Raw genomic sequence first — 23,732 nt, 5'->3', positions numbered from 1 at the left:
GTTTTTACACGAACCTGTAAGAGTTGCATAGCAACTTCATAGATACTTCTAGAAGAGTCGGCTGCTTTAAACAGTATCAGATTTAGGAGCATCACCGTGTCACACTGATAATCCCTGAGGATAAACATCACATGTTAGGAAAAGCAATGTTCAGAAATGTTCACACCACGGAACAGCTATGGCAGACACAGGGCAAGGCTGAGACCATCTCCTAAGGCCACAGGTGACTTCTTTTTTTCAAGATAACAGATTCAGGGGGATTGTCATCTTTTACTGGCTATACTTAATTATTGTTCAAGGAACGGGAAAAGAGGTTTCTTACTATTTCTGAGAGAGCTTCTTAAAAACAGACACACAGACAACTGTAACTGCGCCTTGAACAGCGGCACGTGGACTGGATACCTGTTCTGGAACACGTTGGCAATTGCTTTGAAGCAGCCGGCCGCTACCCTCCGGGAACCAGTGTAGCATCGGTCCACAGCCCAGTACATCAGGTTGCTCTGATCTGGGTTCAGCTCTAGCAGCAATGTGACTGCTTCACAGCCCAACTGGTGAACCTGGGGAAAGGGCAGGAATGCCAGGGAGAGGGAAGTCAGGAGACAGGGCCTATGCTAAAGGATACAGCATATATTTATTGCAAACCATCACACCAGCCAATCTCCTTTGGTTCGGCTAATTCCCAGTACTCACTGGGGGTTGGGGGGTGGGGGAATCACACGTGTAGCTGTCTCTTGGGGTTTTTTTTTTTTCTCCCCCTGCAAGGCTTTTTTTTTTTAGTTTGAGTTTCTCTTCCAACAGAGTCCCAAGGCAGCTGATGAATGTGAACAATGGTTACATGCTTTCAGAAAAAACAAATGGTGTCCTCCTCAATGATTCTTATCAAGTTTCATTATTATTTGTAATAACTCAGTGGGGGGTGGGGAGGGTAAGCCACACTTTATGTTGTGAAGCTGGTGGGTGAACTGCCTAACAGCACAGGGTATATGGGGGAGAGGAGGAGGAGGAAGGCAAGAAAGAATAATTAACTCAGAAGGGGTCAAAGCAATGATACCAACACAGCAAAGTTTATACTTCTCCATGGTGAGCCAATGTTCCGTATTTTAATATTTTAGTTATTAGACTGAATCCTATTAAGATATACGTATAACATCTTATTAATCATATACTATGAAAGGGAAATTAAAATTATTTATGTGAGTAATAAGAATTCTAACTTTCTTAGATGATATATCCTGTCTAATTTTCTATCATATGCTTATTCATTGATGCAGGCTCTCAATTGTGCCCAGAGCTCACCAATAACGTTAGCCCACTTTGCTCTGGTGATCCCCACTATTTTCTGAGCATTGGAATTAGGAGTACGTTGCCACATCAACCTGGCATTTACATGGGTGCTAGGGGATCTGAAGTCAGATCCTTACACTTGCCTGGCAAACACTTCAACCACAGAACCATTCCCACAGCCCTTATGTTTTTTTCTGCATATAATTCTACCTGTTCTTAAGGAAGACATATTTTAGAGGCCCACAGATGAACTGCAAATACTGCAATGGTAACTTATTATGAAACTTCAGAGGAACTGTTAGAATTACCTTCTTATCCAGAGAGTCCAAAATGTTATCCAGCCATTTGTATAAATAACCATCTGATGACAGTCCCACATTGTCGGCAACAGGGCCACAACACAGTACAGCAGACATAGCCTTCAAACGATAATATCAGAATTACATTTAAAACATTCAAGAAGTCAAATGTTGCTGCTTAATGAGAAGAGGAAAAGTATGTTTACTCATGTGTGTCTAGCCATAATACCTTTCACAAGGAAATATATAAAGTAATCTTTTTTTTTTTTTTTTTTTTTTTTTTTTTTTGCTTCTTGGGATAAACCCTAGGGCTTATACATGCTAGGCAAGCATTCTGCTAGGAAGCTGTTCCATTATCTTAGCAGTAACTTTTAAAAGTGAAGCATTTATTATAAGTTAGTCCATCATCATATCAAATTAACTATGCACTTTAAAGACCAGAGGAACAAGAGAAAGAACACTTAAGTAGGAGCAACAATAGGCATGCCTTAGATGGAATCCACGATCCTTTAAGGAAACAGTGATGACATCTTAGAGGTTTTTGGAATTCTTCCTGTGCCGTATTTTCAGTACCTAGACAAAGCTACCTATGTGGCAGACAAATCCACACCCCGACACTGTTGTTGCTCTGAAGAAACCTTTTTCTGTTCATGATATCACATAAAGAGAGACAGAAAAGAAACTGACTCTTAACATAGTGAAAATGAAGTCAGGGATCTGAGGGAATACCTTTAATGCACAGTACTGATGTCTATTGATCTGCATATTCCTATCGCTGTATCTGTCCAAGGGCGTAAACATGATGCTAAAGGGGCCTGCCCAGTGACTGAACAGCATAAACAGACTGTGACGAAGGCTTTGTTGAGGGAAAACACTTCTTCTCTGGTGCACTGTGAATATAAAAACAGGTAGACATGTTTACTTCTGATGTGCATGCCAACTTGTCACTTATCAAAAACCACAGGCTACAGGACAGAAGAGAGGAAGTTACATTTGAATCGATCTGAAACCTCCAGGCAAGATGCTGCAAGGAGGGGGCTGGTGTCAGGACCAGCCTCTTTCTGGCATACAAACATACATCTTGCCATAAGGGCAAAGGAAGGCAGATCTACTCCAAGCCACATGTGCACCCTGTGATGGTGCGGAAGCCTGCAGGGCTCTGTGAAAAATGTTCGATTTGGAACCTTCTGGTTCAGAGGAACATTCCCCCTTTCGAGTCTGATTCCACTGGCTTAGTCAGGGTTACTGTTGCTGTGATGAAACACCAATACCAAAAGTGACTTGGGGAGGAAAGGGTTTATTTTATTCACACTTCCACAGAACAGCTCATCATGGCTTGCTCAGCCTGTTTTCTTATAGAACTCAGGACCACCAGCTAAGGGACAGCACCACCCACAGTGAGCTAATTATGAAGATACTCTACAGCCACACCTTATGGAGGCATTTTCTCAGTTGAGGTCACCTCATTTCAGAAGGCTCTGGCTTTTGTCAAGTTGACATAAAACTAGCCAGCACACCGACCCTAATTTTCTCTGCATCACTTTGAGTTAAGAAATCCATCAGTATCTCAATAAATCAAGATGGACACTGCAGGAAAAGTGCACAGTAACAGAACTAAATCTATCTTTACAGCAGCCACTCTTCTACACAGAAAATATAGAGGAGAAAAATGCTCGATCCTCAAACAACACTTACCTTTCTAAGGACAATATAAGGCTCTTGTGCTTGCAATTAACAAGTCTAATTATATCCTTAAAATAAAGATCCTGTTAAAAATATGACCCATGTGACTGAAAGCCAAAAGGTTAGTATATGTTACTTAAAATTACAAAATAATCGTATTTGGAGAGGGTAAAAATAAACATATGCTGCATACAAAAGGCTTACAGTAACCTTGAATCTCCTATTTGTAAAGCACTTAAGACTTTTTAAGCAGCTGTATAGATCAATCTTCCTAGCACATTTCTCAGTGCCTGCTCAAAAATAGGGAGGCATCTGCTAAATGAATCCATCGGTAGCAACTCCCGCTTGCTATAGTTTATACCCCTCACCTGCTCTTGCTTCACCTGTAGGTCTAACTCGTTCATTTCATTCTCAATTATCACTTTCAGCATCCCACTCCTGGCTCACTGCATCTACCACAAGCTCATCCAAAGAGCTCATTCTATAATTGATAGCTTCTGAATTTTGTATCAGTGCCTTGATGATTGCTGAAAATCCCTACTGGGTTGGTTTCTTCTAGATTTCTAGTTACTGGCACTAATTTTGAGGTTACTGGCACAAAGTTACTGGCACAAAATAAACTCTTGCCATAGGTGCTGACCTAGTTTCCCAGGATGCTCTCAAGTTAGAGGCTTTAAAAAGTGTATTAATTAATTGATTTGTTTGTTTATTTATTGGTGTGTGTGTGTGTGTGTGTGTGTGTGTGTGTGTGTGTGTGTGTGCTTAAAATACAAAAGCTCAAAGTCAAGGAAATCAAAGACTGGCCCCCTAGCATTCCAGGTGCTTTGGGAAACCGAAGAGTCTACCTGGAACATTCTGGATGATATTCGCCACTAAGGCACTGAAATGGCAACGGATATCCTTCAGTGTGTCTGAGTCCTTTTCATTTTCTGCTTCCAGAAGTTGTCGAGTTAAATCTACATACTCCAATAAAGTGTTGTTGAGGAAATGTGTTTCGTTATCAAGGCCACCGCTTGCACTGAAAATACCAAAGAGGAGACAACATAGAGAAAATGTGACTCTCAATTCCAGCTGACGTAAGAACAAATCCCATTTACCACCTTCAGAAGAACGCCTAGCAAACCTGGTGTGGTTGTGGTAGAATAACACTTTAAGACAAAAATTAAATAAAAATGATTTTGCTTACTTAAATATAAAAAGTAGGAAGTACTTCTTCATAGAGGAGCTGCTACTGCAATCTATACCATCCTATCGCATACCTAACTTTTTACAAAAACTAAATAACACTGCCTCTCCATTCACATATATAGCTTGTGGTAAGGAGTGGGAGACCTGTGGGGGAGGGAGTTACAGGGGTGGGGATGTGTCCATGTAGAAAGGAAGGCCAGTTCCAGTAAGTCTCCTGTCTCCGTTGCTCTTCAGACCACACTTTTAATATGGTTGCTTATCCCCTAAGTACTTATTCCTGGCTTTCTGAGATGGTGTGTGTTATTAAGACTATATTTAAAGAGGCTGGAGAGATGGCTCAGTGGTCAAGAGCACTGGCTGTTCTACCAGAGGACCTGGGTTCAATTCCCAGCACCCACATGGCAGCTAACAACCGTAACTCCAGTTCCAGGGGATTTGACACCTTCACACCAATGCACATAAAATAGATTTAAATAAATTATTTATAAAATAATATATTTAAAGGGAATTCAAGGGCCCAGTGCTGGATCTCAGACTGCTTGAGACTCCTGCAGCTGCCTTAAGCCTGCTCTTGGATTCTTACTGAGGCAAGACAAGTACACCCCAGAGCCATGGGCTGTTTAGAATCAGAGTTTAGACTCCTGTCTTGTCCATCAGCTCTTAGTTATATATCCAGGACTATGACAGTAGTTCAATATAAGCCTACATGAGTCACTATGCCTGTAATGACCTTGCAAACAATAAGTGCTTGCTATATAAATCAAAAGGTATTACATTTCCATTTGGCAAGGTTGGCTCTCATTATAGTGGGAAAGTTCATCTACACAGTATTTTTAAAGAAAAAAAATTTTTTTTAACTAATTATATCTTTAAAAAAGTCCTGATCGCACAGAAGAGTAAAATGTTTCAAAGGCTGTATTAGAGATATCCATCTGTAGGGATAAACATGTACTGAATGAACTGATGGGCCAAATTCTGACTTCTGTGAGAGCATATTCTTTACCCTCAAACCATGACCAATTAGCAGGTTACATTTTACACCAAAAAGAACATCAGTTCACTTAAACACCCACTAAGTAGCTATTGGACACATGGGGTCCCTGTCTCCCTGGGGCTCAAAATGCCCCCCCCCATCCTTAACCACGTGGGATGGGGACACAGCAGTGACAGCTTCTATTAATTTTCTCTTAGAAAAAAAAAAATGAACCAAAATAACTCTTTCCTAAAAATTATTGCTCAGTAGTGAACACAGCTTATTTTCAATATACCAATATTGAAAGTTCATTTTCAATATTCCAGTATTTGGTAGTTATCTAAAACAGAGCCATTCAAAGAGCATCCATTCTCTCCTGCCACATTAAAAGGGACCACAGAAAGGCTCATAGCTTATATATTCTTGTTGTCATCAAGTTTACAAATCTCTTTATTCTTCATACTTTCAACTCCATTACCTTTAACCATGTTCTCTTTTGCTTCCCATTTAATACACACACAAAAGCAAATCTATGGCTTTAAAATTCTCTTCCAATAAAGTTCTGTTTCCAGAGTCTGATACAAGCTCCTGAAGCTAAATATGATGTTGGGCACACTAAGAACAGCCAGGACAAGCCCTAGCACACATTGTTACTATGCTTGCTAAATTATCGACGTATTCCTCCCATCTAAACTTCTTTCCAGCTACTTTCTATGCACAATGTCAATTCCATTACTTCTTGCCTTCAAAGGTCAGCTGACACCAATACCCTCCTAAGGAAACTGTTCACTTTCAACTCACAGTTAATGACATTTTCCTCAAGGATCTTGATCCTACTGTCAAGAATAACTCCAGGATTTATGGTTTGTGGATAGTAGAAAAAACAGCTGAGTTACATCTGTAAAGTTCATAATTTCCCCAGCAGGATCAACAACAGTTCATCAGAAGAAATTTGCATACCTTGCTAATAGTTAGCCTTTGAACGTGTGAGCTTTTCTCAAGCCCAGAAGACATTTATCTTCAAAATGAGGTAAGACATTATAATTCTGTCAAGAAAAGGCCATCACTATTGCCTTTTCCTAGAAATCAAGGCTCTAACCAAATATCAAAGTCACTAGAGCTAGTTTTCGACCAATCTAGATTTTCTTTCTTTCCTTTTTTTTTTACTACTACAACCATCATCATCATTAATTTTGGTAACTCCATAGCTCAGCATCATCATTATCATTAATTTTGGTAACTCTGTAGCTCAGGCTAGCCTCAAATTCATGGCAGTGCTATCTCTGCTTCTGGCGGTACATAATTTCTGGCGGTTCGTTCACATATTGAATGCCTGTTTAATTGGTAAATATGTTGACATGTGCAATAGACAGGTATTTTTGTGGCAGTGGTGCTTTTCTGTTTTCATGCATTTCAAGGAGAAAACACATTCCCTAATCATCCAAAGTTTTGAAAGTCAGAATTCAGTACCAACCTGTGACTAATGACACCAGCATCTGCCAGCAGTTCAAATATCCGTACCAGTTGTACTCGTAAAATGTCTCGACGCCTGCGTCGTTTCATATTCTGTTCCAAACATACAGAGATTACAGAGATGTGAATTAAGAAAACACTGGGGAAATTCATGGGAAACTGCCGATGAAGTTTGGATAATCAACAGTGTAGATTCAGGGGAGGGGTGGGATGCAGTGGGATGCAGTCTTGTCACTGTTACACAGCTCATGCAGTGTGGATGCTGAGGATGCTGCCGGCTGTGGTCTCAAAGGGACAGGTGTGTGGATGGTGTGACATTAAAGAGCCAAACAAGACTACATGGCATTTTATCTGCTAATTCCTTCTATGTGTGGCAGAAATATAATCCTACAGTCACTCTTTGGTGATTTGTCGACCCGCTGATTTCAGAAGATCTAACCAATGATGACTTCTCAGAGTCATGAAGAATCACTAAGACTCAGAAAACCAGGCAGAGAAAACAATCCTAACATTAAAAACATGAAGTTTTGCTCATGCTTGCCTCTTATTAATTTATGCAACAGAGACTACACATAAAAGCAGGGGGTTGAATAAACAAGAGCCAAAACAACAGGGTGCTAATCCTGAGAGCAGGGGTATTATCACTTTCTATCCACCCTGTCTCATTTATAATGTTAATTTTTCTAATCCAGAGCAATTTAATGTTTTTTTAATCTTTCACTTCCCCATCCCTGTCCACCTTTCTGCCCTCCAGAAGCAAGCACGTTTGCTGACTCATTAAGTTTACTGCTTCCTTGGGATCTTTCTAGAGTTTACAGCAATTCATTGTGAAGTAACCATCCTCAAGAACAGTCTTAACGGTCCTCAAGGGCATCTGCAGAGTTGTAACTGTGTGCTCCCGTTTATCTCCGCAGCATGACAGTGGGCTGCAGACTCTCAAGGCGCTCTTCACCTAGCCTCATTCCCTGTAACCAGAGGGGAACGCTACTGCTACCCTACACCAAATGATATGATGTGGCTTCAAAGTTCTCTTTACAGGAGAGCAGCAGTCTCTAAGTCCCTCTCATGCTTAAGTTTCTCAGGGGACCGCACTACCCCAGCATTCACAGCAGGGATGCTCAAGGGATCTAATGCCCTGTAAGTTACTTCACAGAAATTGATGCTAGACCAGGGATTTTCACTAGACAGGCTTAGCAGCTAAATTTTAGCAAGACCTTTGCGTAAGTCTCAAATGTCACTGTCATGCTAGAACCACTGACTGGACTATAGAACACACTGGAAACCAGGCCACTTTCATGAGATACTTTGTATTGAGCTAGCTAGCCTAACAGTCAACTACTTTTCCCTCATAATATAAAATCACAGAAAAACCAAGCAACTTTTGGGTTCTTTTATAATACTGTCAAATGTTGTTTTTCTGTCTACAGTGCCTTTGTCTATTGGGGAAATTGTCCCCACGCTCAGTCAGGTATCAGTGCTTCCTAACAATGCAGGTAGGCAGAGTCCAGAGGAGTTTTCCTATGCATTTCTATAAGTTCATATTCACATGTCACAGCAAACTGATGTAGTTAGTTTACATACTGCTTTCTCCCTAAACTCCTGTTTCTAAATGTCTCAGTTCTGTAGATGTGAGACTTGACAAGAAGGGCCATCAAGTGGGGGCACTGGTTGCTAGTAAGGAAAGTTGGATGGGAGCAGCCAAGGTTGATTTTGACAGTTGTCTATGGATGTGTTCATATTTCAAAGGCAACCAAGTAGCTGTGGCAGAGTTGGTGAGGCGGGAAAAGCTGAAGGCATCTACTGTGTGGCCATTCTCAGAAAGCGTGCTCACTCTGTGCAGATCCTATGTCCTGTTCTCCCTTGTGCTACAGTGACTTTCCAACTGTTTACAGCCCAGGCTTCTGAATGTGTTGTACTGGGCAGGAGAGAATCTGCAGGTGAAGAGCCAAGTTTAAAACACACCAGGCAGCTGGGCACGGTGGCTTGTGCTTTTCATCCCAGGAAAATGGATTCTTGAGCTTGAGGCTAGCTGCTAGTCTAATTTACATAGTAAGTTCCAGATAATGCTGGGCTTCTAGAAAGCAAAGGCAAGCAAGCAAGCAAACAAACAAACAAAAAACCAAATAAAATAATAACAAATCAAAACACATCAACCTTTTATCTTAATTTAGACCCTTTAGTATATTATTTAGGATACATCAGGACAATGTTAACCACATAAATACTTAATGGTGGAAATCCACACAGCCGCTTACCTCTGGCCTTCTTTCAAGTGCTTCTTTAATTATGGGATGTAACTCCTCTATTAGTTCTCTAAAAGAAAAAAAGGCATGTGTTTTTTGCATTGACAGCTAAATAGGTAGAATTTACGAATACATACTAGCATTTGCAAATACATACTGAAACAGCAGAAACTGTTAACCCTAAGTGTTAATCCTAAGCCTACTGTTTTAAATAGTTCTGAATGCTTCATTTTGATTATAAAACAATCATTTACTTGAACACTTAGAAAATGTAAAACATGGCATAAACCTCTCTGTTTACAGAGAAAAATATCACCAATGTTTTTATTTCATTGTTTTATGAACTGTGCATATTTTATGGAATTGAAACATGGTTATGTGTAAAATGCTCTCCTTCCGTTTACACTGTACACTACTAATGGATTAATAACACCCTGTCATATGGCAAGCTAGCCTGATTCTCTGAGGGAAGTAGTCAGAAACAAAGGCAACTGGTTTAACCCACATGGTTGTTTACTGAACCAGTGTTTGTAGTAACAGAAGATTAGACAGAACATGGTTTACATTTTGATTTAAATTGAAAATGTTCTCATTGCATAGGACTGAGAAAAAAAAAGTTCACAGAAACAAAATCTGCCCATGATTCAATCATTTATATAAAAATGCTGACATCAGGAGAACAATTTTGTGGGGAAAATAAAATTTTAATTTGCCTAGTACAGATAAGAGATAGCCGAAACACACTAAATGGAGAAGTCAGGACTGGCACATAACTATGTGTAAAAGGCGTCTCTTCCACGCCACCCCACCTCTCTTATGAGCACACTTGTTATTCTAGAATAAGGTAATAAGAGAATTACCTAAAGGCTCCTGGGTTGGTCCTGCCAAGACCTAGAACTAGGGACTCTGTGACGTCCATGCTCTCAGAGCGCATCATTGGAACTATGTGCTTAAACAGGGCTGAAGGGGACGGGATGCCGATAATCTGAGGGGGGAAAAATCAGAATTGCTACTTACAGTTAGATATCCAACCACATATCTTGACAATTAACAAACTTTGGTTAAATACAATTGAGTAAATGACATTTTGGGAGCTAATCAATGCTGTCTCAGAACTCACTCTCAGCGCACATAACCTAAAAATGCTAAGTGACGTGTCCAATGGTCCTCTGCAAGTCCATTCACAGAACTTGCTTGTTTAGAGAGGTTCACCACCACCTAACAGTCCATGGATCCCTCAGATGCTTTCTGCCATGCCATGACTAACTTTTTCTGTCCTATCAGAGAATCTATTTAGAGGTTCTTCTCCAGCATCCACAGTGATACTGTGTGATTTAGGCAAATTAGGTAAAAGCATTTAATTGCTTCAATTGGCAGCAGCTCACTCCTGTAGTCCCCGGACTGGAGCAGCTAAGACAGGAGGACTGCTGCAAGTTTGAGCCAGTCCAGGATACACAGTAAGATCTAAGGGTTATATATGAAACTTGTCTCATAAAACCAAGAAATGAATGAATGACTCCCATTGGCAACGGGGCATATAAGGATTTGGGAAACGAAGTAAGGGGAAACACGTGTTATTATTTCCTTTAAAACTTTCAGTACACTATTTTTACATATGCGGTAGATTTCGCCCAGTGAAATATGTCCATTCTTAATTCTAACTAGGAATCCACAAAAATAACGATAGAATTTTTCCAAGATTTTTTTCCCCCAGTGAAAATGAGCAATATATTCCTCAAACTCTTTATTTTGCTTTCCATGAGAAGTAACTTAAAACATCCCTTTCCTGGAGTCACTGGGCACTACAGAGGGTTAGGAAGACCCACCTTGGCATCGATGCTGTAGCCACTGTCTGGGGTGGACGCCAGCGTCTCAGGAGGAGAGCATCTCATGGGGCCTGAGGATGCTGAGGGGGAGGGAGAGGGGGAGGGGGAAGCAGCTGTGCTGCAGCAGAGTATTAGGTAGTTTCTCCACAGGCCGATGTAGGAGTCACTGCTCGTGGTAGCATTTACCTTCTTTGCATTGATGGGGCTACTAAAAATAAATAAAATAAAATAAAATAAAAAGGAGGCAGAAGCTGCACGGGCTTTGTTTAACATCTTATATTTGAAAATATGTATTTTGTTCTTATTTAGCTACCATTACCTCCTTCCAACCACCACACTATTGTCCTTCCAACTGTGTCTTCCTTATTTCCCCAGTATTAACCACCCCCTGTCCCTAATCCAACTTGTGCTGCTCACATGTGTGGTTCAGTGGCCATCTACTGGGACATGGGACATGGGCCAAGTGTTAGTGGTCACGCCTTCAAAAAACAATGACTATCTCTCCTCAGCAACTATCAATGGCAGGATGCCTTTTGGAAGTTTTTATGGAACTAATGCCAAGTTGTCTACCAATTTGAAGGAGATGGTTATCAAAAAGGTTTTATGGTAAGCACTTGGTCTTTCTGAAGGGGTCAAGGGGAGAAATGAAGAGACCATTAGCTGCCTATCCTGAAAAACAGAATAGACAAACAGATATCTGTAAGTCTACATTCTTCATGTCTCTCTCCCTCTCCATAAGATAGCAATGTAGTCTAGTAGATGTCTTATAGAATTTCCAGTGTATGTCACTCTTCAAAAGCATGCATCTTGGCTGGGCGGTGATGGCGAAAGCCTTAAATCCTAGCACTCGGGAGGCAGAGGCAGGTGAATCTCTGTGAGTTCAAGGCCAGCCTGATCTATAGAGTGAGTTCCAGGACAGGCTCCAAAGCTACAGAGAAACCCTGTCTCGAAAAACAAAACAAAACAAACAAATCGTGAAAGTGAACTCATCCATTTTAAGCCATGCTCCACGAGAAGGACTTACTTTACATCGACCTGGGGGGATAACAGCTGCAGCCTTGTGTACGCAAACATCCACGCGTAACTCACAGCTGTGGAGCAGTGTTTAGGAAGATTTTCTTGCTTTAGGAAACTAGAGAGGCTTATAATCCAGGGGTCTTGGCCTTGGGTCACGTGTGCAAATATCCAGATGTGTGAGGGACTGATCACATCAAACTGGTGGCTGATGGGGGAAGAGTTCCATTCTGCTAATGTTTGCAGATCTACTGAGCTCGGACAATACAGCAAAGTAGTCTAGAAAGAGAGCAAACGAGTAAAACATATTTGAGTCACTGTACAGGCTTTTATACATGAGGCAATTTATGTCTGAAGTGGACTATCAGTGTTTTCTGGAATGTAAGATATAGAGTGTGGCTGAAGGTAGGTTTGAGGGATGGTGAATTTATCCTCAAGAGGCATGTGGTAGCTTTCATTATTCTCAAAAGGCTGTGTGAACCAAGAAGGTTAAGATCCCAAGCTTAGGTAATTCCTATGTTGGTACTCAACTTCCGTGGGTCCACGGAACTCTTTAGGAAATAAAATGAAAAGCATTAACATTCATCGTGATGACATGGAACAGCCTGGAATGTGAGCTGTGTCACGCTCTAAGGTACACAACCTCAAATATTTGTTTCTCAATAATCAGATTCTTTAAAAAAAAAAATCAATAAGAACTGTTTAAGGCACTAAGTCACTTGTTATGCTATTTGTTATCACAATACATGGTTAATAATAAAAAATTCTTTTAATTATATACATTTTAAATCATGTCTTAGGCTTATACAGTTTTATTATTACCTGCCTGGGGTTGTACATAACAGATGAGTTACAAGAACCAGGTGTTGAGCAGAAGGCAAATAAATCTTTCACCCATGTATCCCAAAATAGGAGAATTAAAATTCGAGTAGTAAATTTCACAGTTGTTCCTACATGAACCTTGGAGTATTGACTTGACTTTCCGCCCCACCCCAACCCCACCCCAACCCCATGACATAAAACTAAAGGAAGTTTGCCTGACTTAGGCTGGATGTGGTCCTGGATTCTATCCCAAGAACAGAAACTGCAGGAGAAGGAAGAGAAGTGAGGAGGGAGAGAAGAAAAAAATAAAGGCATTTTTACCTTCATTCCTTTTTTTGTTTGTTTTGGTAATGTGTTTGCTGATAAAATGTTTCTCTGCAGTTTAACATACTATTTACTTAGTTTCTTAAAGCAAATAAAAATATTCACTGAAAAACAAGTATGTTTTTCCCCCTTTGATTTAAGAGTATTTCTTCAAGACTGTAACCACTAGGCAGCCAATCATGGCCCAGTGACATCACATTTAAGGGGAATATCTTAAGATTGGAAAGGCTACAATTTTACCAAGATCAACTTTTTTTTTTTTTTGAGAAATACTTTCTAACTCACTGCACCTGTTAAGGAGACACATTTACACCTACACATATGGATGTATATATTTGTACACACACATGGATGTGTATTCACCTGCCTTAAGTTCCAAAATAAGATGGAGAAGAAATTCCTGCAGTTACCTGATCGGCCCCGGTCAGATGTATGAAGCTCTCAAGAATGGATGGGCTCAGCCTGTCCATTACGTCTATGGCTAACTCATCATCACCCTGTAAAGAGAGACCGTACATCTGAACAAGCGAGGCATGCTTAAGAAAAGACGGCAACAGAAATCAAAGCTGAGCAGAGTTGGAGCTCAGGCTCTTGTGAAGAATTAGGGAGCAGCGTCAGGTGGGGTGGGGGGCAGGTTGGGTTTGTATCAGGACCACTCCAGCAAGCAGCTGTGAAGTAAGCTACATGGAGTAAATATAGCATGTACTGTGCCTGTATAAAGCACGGATGGGCAGAAAGGTAGTCTTAAACATGTTCATGAGACAACTACATGAAACACCTAAGTCTTACCTTAGGTACCTCCAAAAGTACAAATAAAGCCCGGATTTCTCTCAGGACACTGACAGCTAGTCTTCTGGTGGCGGGCCGACTACTACAGAGGATGACCAGTGCAAAGCCTTCAACCACGTGGAACACAGTGGAGTACGGGTTCCTTTCCGGAGGAGTGGGGTGGGTACCTCCATTAGCAATACCATGCTTGGAAGAAAGAATGGAAGTTAAAAACTGGTAAAAATTAAAAAGATGTATGAATCTAGGAAAGACAGTAACCAGTAAAGCAATTAAGATCATTATGATAACAGGGTTGCCTTGGCTCAAGGGATTTAGACATCATTTACTTTATTAAAATGCATCAGTGTAGACTGGGGCTGGTGGCATTAAGCCCTGTCATCTCAGCAGCTCAGGAGGCTGAAGGTCACAAGTTTCAGGCCAGCTTAGGAGAAAGAGTGTGTTCAAGGCTAGCTTGGGCAACTTAGTAAGACCTGGTCTGAGAATAAGAAGTAAAAAAAACAGTTCTTGGTGTGTATCTCAGTGGCAGAGCCCCTGTAGGAGGAATGAGGTTCAGTGTTCAGTTGATCCATATCATCACAAGAGAAAATAGAGTAATATGCAGAGAATAAATGGCAGTCTAAATAGGACTTGTCACTCTGACTTCCCTGCGTCCTTGCAACCATCACTTAATCACTCTCAGTATACTGTTTTCAAATGGGAAATGAGACTGGACTGAATCTATCATCACATGTAAGTGAAGACTGAGCACACACCATCACCTGGGAGCTTGCCAGTAGCAGGTGTGCTCAGTGCAGGATTTGTATGCTGACAAGACCCCTGGGGCAGCCTAGATGGTCCAGCTCTGAGCTTCCAGAGTTCTGCGGTATTTGTTGTATTATAAGGCAACCATATATGCACCTAGTATAGCGAAGGAACACAGACCTCAAGAAACCCAAGTGACAGACTACCAAAGGTTTCATATATAATCTTTGAAATGCTGGAAACACCTTCATGTAAGAATTACCCTACAATCCCTATGCACTGTAAAACATTGTCAAACGAAGAAGGCTAAAGATTAGACACCAGCACTTGGTCTCCAATACATGAATGAGGAGAAAGTCTGGTACAAGGAATTACCAATAGCAGAAGGTTATTGCAACTAGTAACAACAGAGCCAATCTATGTCAAGAAACATCACAATGGGTCATTTACTACTGATCACACACAAAGTGACAATGTGGGGGCGTGTGGTACCTGGGAGTCCTGGGTCTTGTTATACATCTGAGCTGCCTGTTTCCATTGATTTATTAATTGTACCAACATCTTTACAGCATTATCAAGAAGGGTAGGGTGGACATCAGTCACTTCACGAACAATAAAATATACAAATCCTGAAAGAACGTCCTCCCGCCAATCTGGAAAATCAAGCATTAGTGCCTGTAGAGTGTTGAAAGCCAGGGCCCGCAGTTCTTCATCCATGTGGACCGTGAGCCTACCAAGAACAGAATCCCATTAGCGAGCTTCAAAACAAAACACGATGCTGTCACTAACACATGGAAGACATCGGAACATAAATCTCTGCTCTAAACCATAAAACTAATATATTTGATTGGTCCCTTCAAATGCTCTGTGAGGATATTGGAGGGGTGCTCACATTCACTTTGCCATGATATAATCGCTCTTTCTGAGCTAAACTATAGTTTAAATTTTGTGTGAATCTAGTTACAACCACTGATGTGTTTGTTCAAGTTCTGGATAGTATGTCTTGAATTTAATTGACAGGATGCTGTATAGAAATACAAATGACATCAGAAATCCATTTCAAACTTTTGTCAATCCTTAACATACTTAATAGTGTTCTCCTACAATCAATTAAAAGTTGTCCAAAAACACAGGATCTTAGCAACAACTTACACTTATTAAGTCTTTTACTGTTTCTAGAGAGTACATGTACTAATCTCAACCATCTCTTACAGGCATATAAGTTTGTAGATGAATGAATATAATAAACAGCCCATCACAAAGGTAATGATCTAGATGGAATCAACAGAAATAATTCCTGAGGTGAGAACAGAAGCAAATTTAGATGTAATATAAGATGTAATATAAGAAAAATAATATAATGGGACAACAGTGCATTAGGCCCAAAAGAACTTAGGACTCAATAAATCAAAATGCATTAATTACATTTTAAAAAGTTAAATTACTTGTTAAAGACTTTAATACAATGATCATAATTTTAGTTATAAGATTTTTAACAAAAAATATGAGGAAATGATAGAGAAAATTAAAAAGAGATGCAGTTCTGAAGCTGCAACGCATGCCACCACATGAATACAAGCACCTGCCCTGGAGTCGATTATTTCAGTGGCCAACAACACAAGCAAATGGGTTAAAGACAGAAATGACCCAAAGGAATAGGCAGTTAAAGAGCACACTGTACACGTATGCATGGGAAGACAGAACGATGCACAATGAGAGAGGGGGCGTTATGTGGCTAAGAAGGGTGTATTGCAGTTTGCCGAACTCAGATCTGGTCTTCAATAAGCCAGCCTTCAACTGCCAGAGAAGCTAAAGAGACATCCGTTGCAGCTGCACAGGTTTTGGTAGTAGGGAGCCAATGCAGCAACTGTGGCCGTTCCATGAGTCAACACGGTGGGACCACACCTCTCCAGCCCAGTGTGCTGTCCCAGGTGGTGACACCAAGGAAGATACTGTGGAAAACATAGAGATGGTGCTTTCCACGGTAGTGATTTCTGTAGCCTGGAAATCCATGACTGTCTAAGTATCTCACACCTATCAGTGTGACTCAGGATATATGTGCTGGAGTTAATGACTCCTTGTGTGGAGGAGATAACAATGGGACCTGGCTAATTAAAGTCAGGGATTATCTTTCCCTAGAGACATCAGAGAGATCTATAAATTCATAACACAGCCCTTTATATTGTTGTTTCTTTGCTGGATTCCTTTACTTTTGAGTAAGAGTTAGGCATTATAATGCCAAACCAGCAGGTTCTAGACTTTTTTTGGCCATGGAGGCAAATTAATTAAAAATGACAACTACAGGGGAAAGAGGTAAAGTAAGCAGCAATAAACTGCTGGTCACTTCTCTTTGCGTCTCCAGGCTCCCGAGCCCTGACCCTCTCAGGTGCAGCTTCATTCTGGGGGAGGTGACCGGGGGCAGTACAGGAGAGTCATCCTGTGGGATCATCTTCCACAGAGATGTAGGTCAAGTGACGCCGTGGTGGGACCAGCGAGGGCAGACTTGGGGATAGCTGCTCTCTGATCTCCCAAGGAAGGTTGCTGCAGTTAACACTTCAGGCTCGGAATGGGGACCTGGCTTCTAATTCCACACTGTTTTATTTTATCTATTTTGTTTTGGAAACAGGGTCTCACTAGACAATTCAATCTAGCCTCCCATTCTTGATTCTCCTGCCTCTGACTCTTCAGTGCTGGGAGGTCAGCGGCAACACACACCAAATAGCTCTGTAATCTTATTTAAGGCAAAAATGAAGAGGGAAGGGCTGGGAGATAGCTCAGAGGATAAAGGAGTTTGCGGCACAGGCCTGAGGACATGAGTTCAATCCCAAATGCTCGCACAAAGGTGGAGGAGGCGACCAACTCCAATTAGAAAGTTGTCTTCTGAACCCTACACCTGTGCCATGGCATTCGAACCCCATCATACACATGCACATTTAATGACGATAAATTTAAAATTTTTTAATTAAAAAAATTGAGGGAGAGCTGAGCCTGTTGGCATAAACATCAAATTCCAGGTACTCAAGACAATGAGGCAGCAGGATTCCCAAGGTCAGGGCTGCATGGCAAATAGATGAAGATCAAGATCAACCTAGACAGCATAGTGAGACCCTATCCCAAAATAAAGCATATAAATGTATGCATGTATGATGTTTATTAAACAAAAGGATTGGGAGACAGCTCAGCAGCTATGGAGTACTTGCCTAACATGCACAAGACTAGGTTCAATTCAGTGCCACAAAACAACAATGCAGAGATGGAATAGGCAGAGAAAGAGGTTGTGGAAAGGTGGAGTTTCAAAAAGCCCATCCCTTATATTCCTCACAAGAGACAAACGCTGCTCTATTCATAGTCTCAATGCTTGAGGGAGGTGTGAGCCTGCCTGTGAAATGCCAGGTGTTTCACTCAGGGTTGGAACAAGTCACTGTTGAAATCTAGTCACTATTTACACAATATGGCGAGTGCCCAGCAACCGGTAAACACTTTTCAATACAGCTGGCCATTCATGGTTGGGAACACTCACTTTGCTTGGTTTCCCACTAGGGTGTGGCTAGCAAACTGTGGTTCTGGGCTAAATCCAAGCAGATGTCCAGTCATGTTCACTCCTGAAATATGGTCTGGCTGCTTCTGTAATGCCTCAGCAAGAATGCAGCCATGAGATAGACTATGGCAGTGGTTCCCAACCTTCTTAATGCTATGACCCTTTAATACAGTTTCTCATGCTGTGGTCACTCCCAACTATAAACTTACTGTTGTTACTACTTCATAACTATAATTTTGCTATTGTTATGAATCATAATGTAAATATCTGTGTATTCTTATGGCTGTAGGCCATCCCTGTGAAAGGGTCATTCAACCCCCACATAGGGGTTGAGACCCAGTGGACTATGGTGTGATCTGCAAAGCCTTGAAATATTTACTGTCTGTCTTTCATGGAGGAAGCGTGCTGACCCCTAACTGCACAACCCTCAATGGCATCCACACAGCGGAGCCTCAATAGGCTGCCAGGTCAACTTAAAATCAGGCCAGGAAGCATCATCTATGTGTGCCTGCCACATTATTTATTCACTTTGTGCCTAATGGACAATGTGAACACTTGAACTTAGCAGGCTCTCCTATAGCAGGAAATGTTAAGAGGGTTTCAGGCACCACCTCAGATGTTGGTTAATTGACCACAGAAGGGAACATGAATGATCCCAGGATGTGACGGATATTTGTCATATAAATCTACGAACTATTACTTGACGGGAAACTGGGAAATAGGCTGAGCAGGAGATGTGGAAGAACGTTAGAAGTCCAAAATTTGAGTGGGGATAATAAAAGATGAGTAAATTAGGAGAGTAAATCGGGTGGCTCAAAATTTCATTTACTGCTGCCTCTGTGGTGAACACAGTAAGGCAGTGACTTCACATCGCTAACGGGAATGTCACTCACCTGGCTAACAACTCAATGAGGTCGGTTCTGCTCATGCCATCGGGAATCAGCCTTGGAATTGCTGCAATACATGTTCTAAACAAATCGATTTTGGGTTTTCTTTCCCCCCTGAAAAATGTATCACAAACAAAACAGAATAAGAAGTATATCACATGGGCTAGAAAAATCCATTTTGCAAAAATGTTACTGAAGGTGTGAGCCAAGGCTAATGGGTACAGTAGAAATGAGCGGTACATGCAAATTCATACAGACACGGCAGCTAGTTGCCACTAATAAAAGTGAAAGGATGGAGGCCATTCAGGGAAACAACAGCTAATAACTTCATTAATTAGGAAGCACTCACAGCAACTAAATAATTTCAAATACTTAAAATTTTATTCAATTTGATAGTTAAGAACTTAGCATAATAAATATTAGTTACTATTATAACCAGCTGTGTGATGATTAACATGGATTATTAACTTCACAGGACCCAGCATCAGTTGGGACAAAGCTTCAGGGCGTGCCATGAGGGATTACCTACACTGGCTTAATTGAAGTAGGAAGACATATTGTGAATGTAGGAGGTACTATTCCATGGCCTAGGGTCTGGACTACATAGAGAAGAGAAAGCAAAGTGAACACAACACTTAGTGCTCTCCACTTCCAGACTGTGAACACACGTGACTGGCTGTCTCAAGCTCCTGCTGCCATGACCCCCCAACTACAATGGCCCATACTCTACAGCTGTGAACTCACAAAAACCTTTCTTTCCTTGAGTGGCTTTGATTAGGTATTTTGTCACAGATATACAACAAATAACTAATATAAGTGTGTTGATGTTATTAAATATCTAAAGTAGTTTTATAATCATATGTTCTCATATGTCAGTATTGATATTGTTTCTTCTTGTCCTCTTGTGATACACACATGTATATATGTTTAGGTTTTATGCAATTTAAATGCATTGATGTTTTAAAATTCCAGGCCCTCCTAAACAGCAGATGTTTAATGCAATTTAATTTTACTATATACATACATACATACATACATACATAAATATGGTGTGTGTGTGTGTGTGTGTGTGTGTGTGTGTGTGTGTGTGTGTCTGTGGGGGAAGGATGTTAAGGACCAAATCTACTGCCTTATTCATGCCAGGCAGAGGCTCTACCACTGAGCTACATTCTCTCCTCCTCTAGCATAGTTTCTTAAAGTTATTCACTAATTTTACTTTAAATGCCTAACCGTTTAGTACATTGGTTTTCATTTTGGTCTGTATTTGAAGGAAAGCCTCTTACTTTTCTTCATCCTCACTGGTTTCTAATTGCCGGATAATAATCCCTACGCACAAAAGAATCAAGATGTTGTGAGAGTTTGGGTCAGTCTCTGTTGTAGAGATATTTGCACAGTTGTCACTTTGTATGGCTTTAAAATGCATGGATTAGAGTGACCACAAGTCCCTTAGATGTGGTTTAAGGTGCAGCCACTGTACATCAATAGTAACAGCACAAATGCTGCTCCTGACTCCCTGGTCTGCAAGGCCCTGGAGAAATAACAGAAGCACACCTGAATGTGTGGCCAGGCACACTTTGCCTTTCAAACTGTTGTTGACGGCTCAGTGTGCACCTGCTACCTCGCTCAACCCCATGGTTAAGTGTGTGACTACTGTGAAGTCTGCTTGTCTCCAAAATGTGATGTTTACTAGAATGGACAAATAAGAGAGGCTGGAGCCAACAAAGATGAAAGTGGAGGGGGGTGGGGTGGGGTAGAGAAACCTTAGCATATTCTTATAATTTCATGTTGTCCAGAATTTTCTCTCAATATGAGGTTATGTCTCAGAGAGCCCTGATGATGTCTAGTTCTATACATTCCCCTTTCTCCACTAATGTGATGCCCTGATGATATCTAGTTCTATACATTCCCCTTTCTCCACTGATGGGATTAATCTAGGTGTTACCACCACCATGTGGGATCCCCATGTCCAAATGTAGCATGCAGATATGTCCCAGTGACCAAATCTTGGCCACAGTGTGACCTGGAACTTGTCACTGCTTCTTTGAAAGATGACAATTGAGGCCCCATGTGGGAAGCTTATTCAGGCAAACTCTGGGTCCAAATAACACCAACCTTGGGTCCTTTTCTCAGCACACTCCCTAACCTCCGTGTGACCTCCAGGAGTTCTGGGTAGTCTCTGAGACCTCTAAGTAATAAATCATTTCCATCTTGTGTCTCTCTTCATCATTTGAAGTGCACTGTTAGACTTCAATGGAAGACCATGGGAAGGGAAATACAAACTGAAATGTAAACGAGGCCACAGAAGAGCAAGATGACCAGAGGACAGATGCTACAGTCACTTGAGGTCCTCACAAGACAGTGGGAGGAAAATGGATGTAAACTTGCTGACGTCAATGCAAGAATGCTTGCGGTGAAAAGGAGGAACGATGTCTCAGAGAAGTCAAACACACAAAACCTTCGCCTTTGAAAACTCTCAGGACACTACAGTACAGCAGTATACAAACGTCGTATGTTAAATAAGCCCAGAGAGCAAGCTACCCAATGGGATATTCCAAGACCTACAGTGCAGATACGTAAATCTACATCTAAAATCTACCTTCTAGAGAATACACTGGCTATTATAAAACACTGCAGCCCATGGAAAGGAAGTTTCTAACAATCAAGACAAAATACGATAAATGAAAAATAACCAGCATGGGGCTGGGGTGTGAAATGGGGCTGTGTCTAAAGAGCTGCCCACACATTACTCCCTCTGTGTCCTCTGGTTCCTAGAACAGACATAAAAGAGCCCAGATTTGCATGACCCCTGGCACTTTCTTTCCTTTCCTTTTTTTTTTTTTTTTCAAGCAGGAATATGTATGTAGGATCATTTGTTAGACTTCAGTCAGTTGGACTATACATATCTGTGGCAAGTGGGAATTGATCTGTGATAGATGAAAGTAGAGTTCATTACTGGACTTTCATTATCTCCACTAGTTTAGCATCACGTAAAACAATAAAATTGAGCTTGTAGAAGGAATCTTAGCATTAAAAACTACAGTAAAGGGGAAGTCCAGGAGAAAATGTACAGACACAGGTAAGCAAGAACAAGCCACCGACATGTCCTCTTCTGTGAAAACTGAAGTAGCAACAGAATACATATATAGTACATACGTAATCATGTCTTCCGGCTCCTTGTTGGACATCTGCACACTGGTCATACACATTGGTCTTCCAACCTCTTTGTCCAAATGTCGAAGAATGCTATCTAATGCTTTTCTTACTTGAGGATAGTAAACTGACATTCCTAAGAGGGAAAGCACACAGTCATAATAATGCCAGAAACTGCATTCGAGGTTGCTTTCTGTAATGACAACCTATCAATCTCTCAATGAAGAAAGCTTGCTACTATCACATTAGGAGATGTTCCAACTGTGACATGTTCTTCAGGATACTGCATTCAAATTACACAGAGAACTCAAACTCAGATAGAAGGACAGAACATACCCAACAGTGTCTCGTGGGAAAACAGGTTTAATAAGAATATGAAAAACGTTATCAAAAACGTAATCACTAGAGCATTGTCCTACTGGGGCATCCACCCTTGGCAACAGATGCACTATAGACTTCACTATGGACTTGCACAAAATATTACAAAAGCAGCGTATTCATTCCACTTAACACTAACCTATGACTTTTGCCTCTTCATCTGTCAAGGTTTTATTGAGAAAAATCTTCTTTACGCGGAGTGTGTTTCCTGAGGGAAGAATGACTCCTGTTGTGGGCATGGGGGGGTCACCATCTTTCTGCTGTAGGCTGTCCGCGATGACGAGGAATACTCTGAGGCCAATGTTCATCCTCTTCAGAGAAAACAGACCCAAGAGGAAGAGATCAGGGCCATGCACTTTATATGCCAAGGGGGCTGGGAGAAAGAAGGACAGAAGGAATCTAATCTTTCTGCCCGACACCATGAACCAACCCAGGCAGCAGGACCATACCCTTGTGGGGCCAACTGGCTGTCCTTGTCTCTAAGGCTCCTTTGAAATCTTTGAAATTTCTCTGCGTTTTTTTCAACTTTCATGACTCTTTTGGTCTCCATCCCCTCTTAAGACCACTTTTGTTCTTCACAGGAAGAAACCCTAACAACAACCTCTTTCCACACATCAAACCAATCTACTGACAGACACACAAGTTCTCTGTCCCCCTTGGTCTTCACCCAGTGCAGGGCTCCTGGACTTGGTGGAATTTTCATGAATGTAAAGGACTGAATGAAAATGGTCCCACTTAGGGTTGTATATTTGAATGCCTAGTCATCAGGAAATGGCACTATTTGAAAGGATTAGAAGGATTAGGAGGTGTGGCCTTCTGCCGCTAGGGGAGGGCTTTGAGGTTTCAAAAGCCCATGCCAAACCTGGAATCTTTCACTCTGCCTAGGAATCAGGATATTGCTCTCAGTTACTGTTCCATGTTCCCTGCCATGATGATAATGGATTAAACCTCTGAAATGGCAAGTAAGCCCCAGTTAAAAGCTTTCCTTATAATAGTTGCCTTGGTCAGGGTGTCCTGGCACAGAATTAAACAGTGAATAAGACAATAGGCTCTTGTACTTCCTAGAACATTAGAGCATTGAGCCCTTCTCTTTCTTCTATCCTCAGTATTTCTCTTCCAA

The 23,732-nt window shown here is 41.2% G+C and overlaps 1 protein-coding gene across 7 annotated transcripts in view; it reads right to left on the bottom strand.

The window, feature by feature from the left end:
* The window catches only part of Fryl (FRY like transcription coactivator), a 228,747-nt gene that overhangs the window by 54,386 nt on the left and 150,629 nt on the right, over positions 1 to 23,732 (bottom strand). For all 7 annotated transcript variants that reach the window (XM_051198380.1, XM_051198377.1, XM_051198379.1 and 4 more), the window contains 16 exons: positions 22,752 to 22,923; positions 22,238 to 22,370; positions 19,091 to 19,198; positions 15,152 to 15,389; positions 13,919 to 14,104; positions 13,540 to 13,626; positions 11,994 to 12,262; positions 10,970 to 11,177; positions 10,004 to 10,128; positions 9,156 to 9,213; positions 6,902 to 6,993; positions 4,112 to 4,284; positions 2,313 to 2,473; positions 1,593 to 1,703; positions 403 to 557; positions 15 to 114 (listed from right to left, as the gene is read on the bottom strand). In XM_051198380.1, the coding sequence (XP_051054337.1) occupies positions 15 to 114; positions 403 to 557; positions 1,593 to 1,703; positions 2,313 to 2,473; positions 4,112 to 4,284; positions 6,902 to 6,993; positions 9,156 to 9,213; positions 10,004 to 10,128; positions 10,970 to 11,177; positions 11,994 to 12,262; positions 13,540 to 13,626; positions 13,919 to 14,104; positions 15,152 to 15,389; positions 19,091 to 19,198; positions 22,238 to 22,370; positions 22,752 to 22,923 (2,376 nt within the window). The remainder of the gene's footprint in view (positions 1 to 14; positions 115 to 402; positions 558 to 1,592; positions 1,704 to 2,312; positions 2,474 to 4,111; positions 4,285 to 6,901; positions 6,994 to 9,155; positions 9,214 to 10,003; positions 10,129 to 10,969; positions 11,178 to 11,993; positions 12,263 to 13,539; positions 13,627 to 13,918; positions 14,105 to 15,151; positions 15,390 to 19,090; positions 19,199 to 22,237; positions 22,371 to 22,751; positions 22,924 to 23,732) is intronic.

Source organism: Phodopus roborovskii, unplaced genomic scaffold, assembly GCF_943737965.1.
Source record: "Phodopus roborovskii unplaced genomic scaffold, PHOROB, whole genome shotgun sequence".
Taxonomy (NCBI): Eukaryota; Metazoa; Chordata; class Mammalia; order Rodentia; family Cricetidae; genus Phodopus; species Phodopus roborovskii.
The sequence above is the reverse complement of the archived record's forward strand: the minus strand, read 5'-3'. Positions and strand labels throughout refer to the sequence as shown.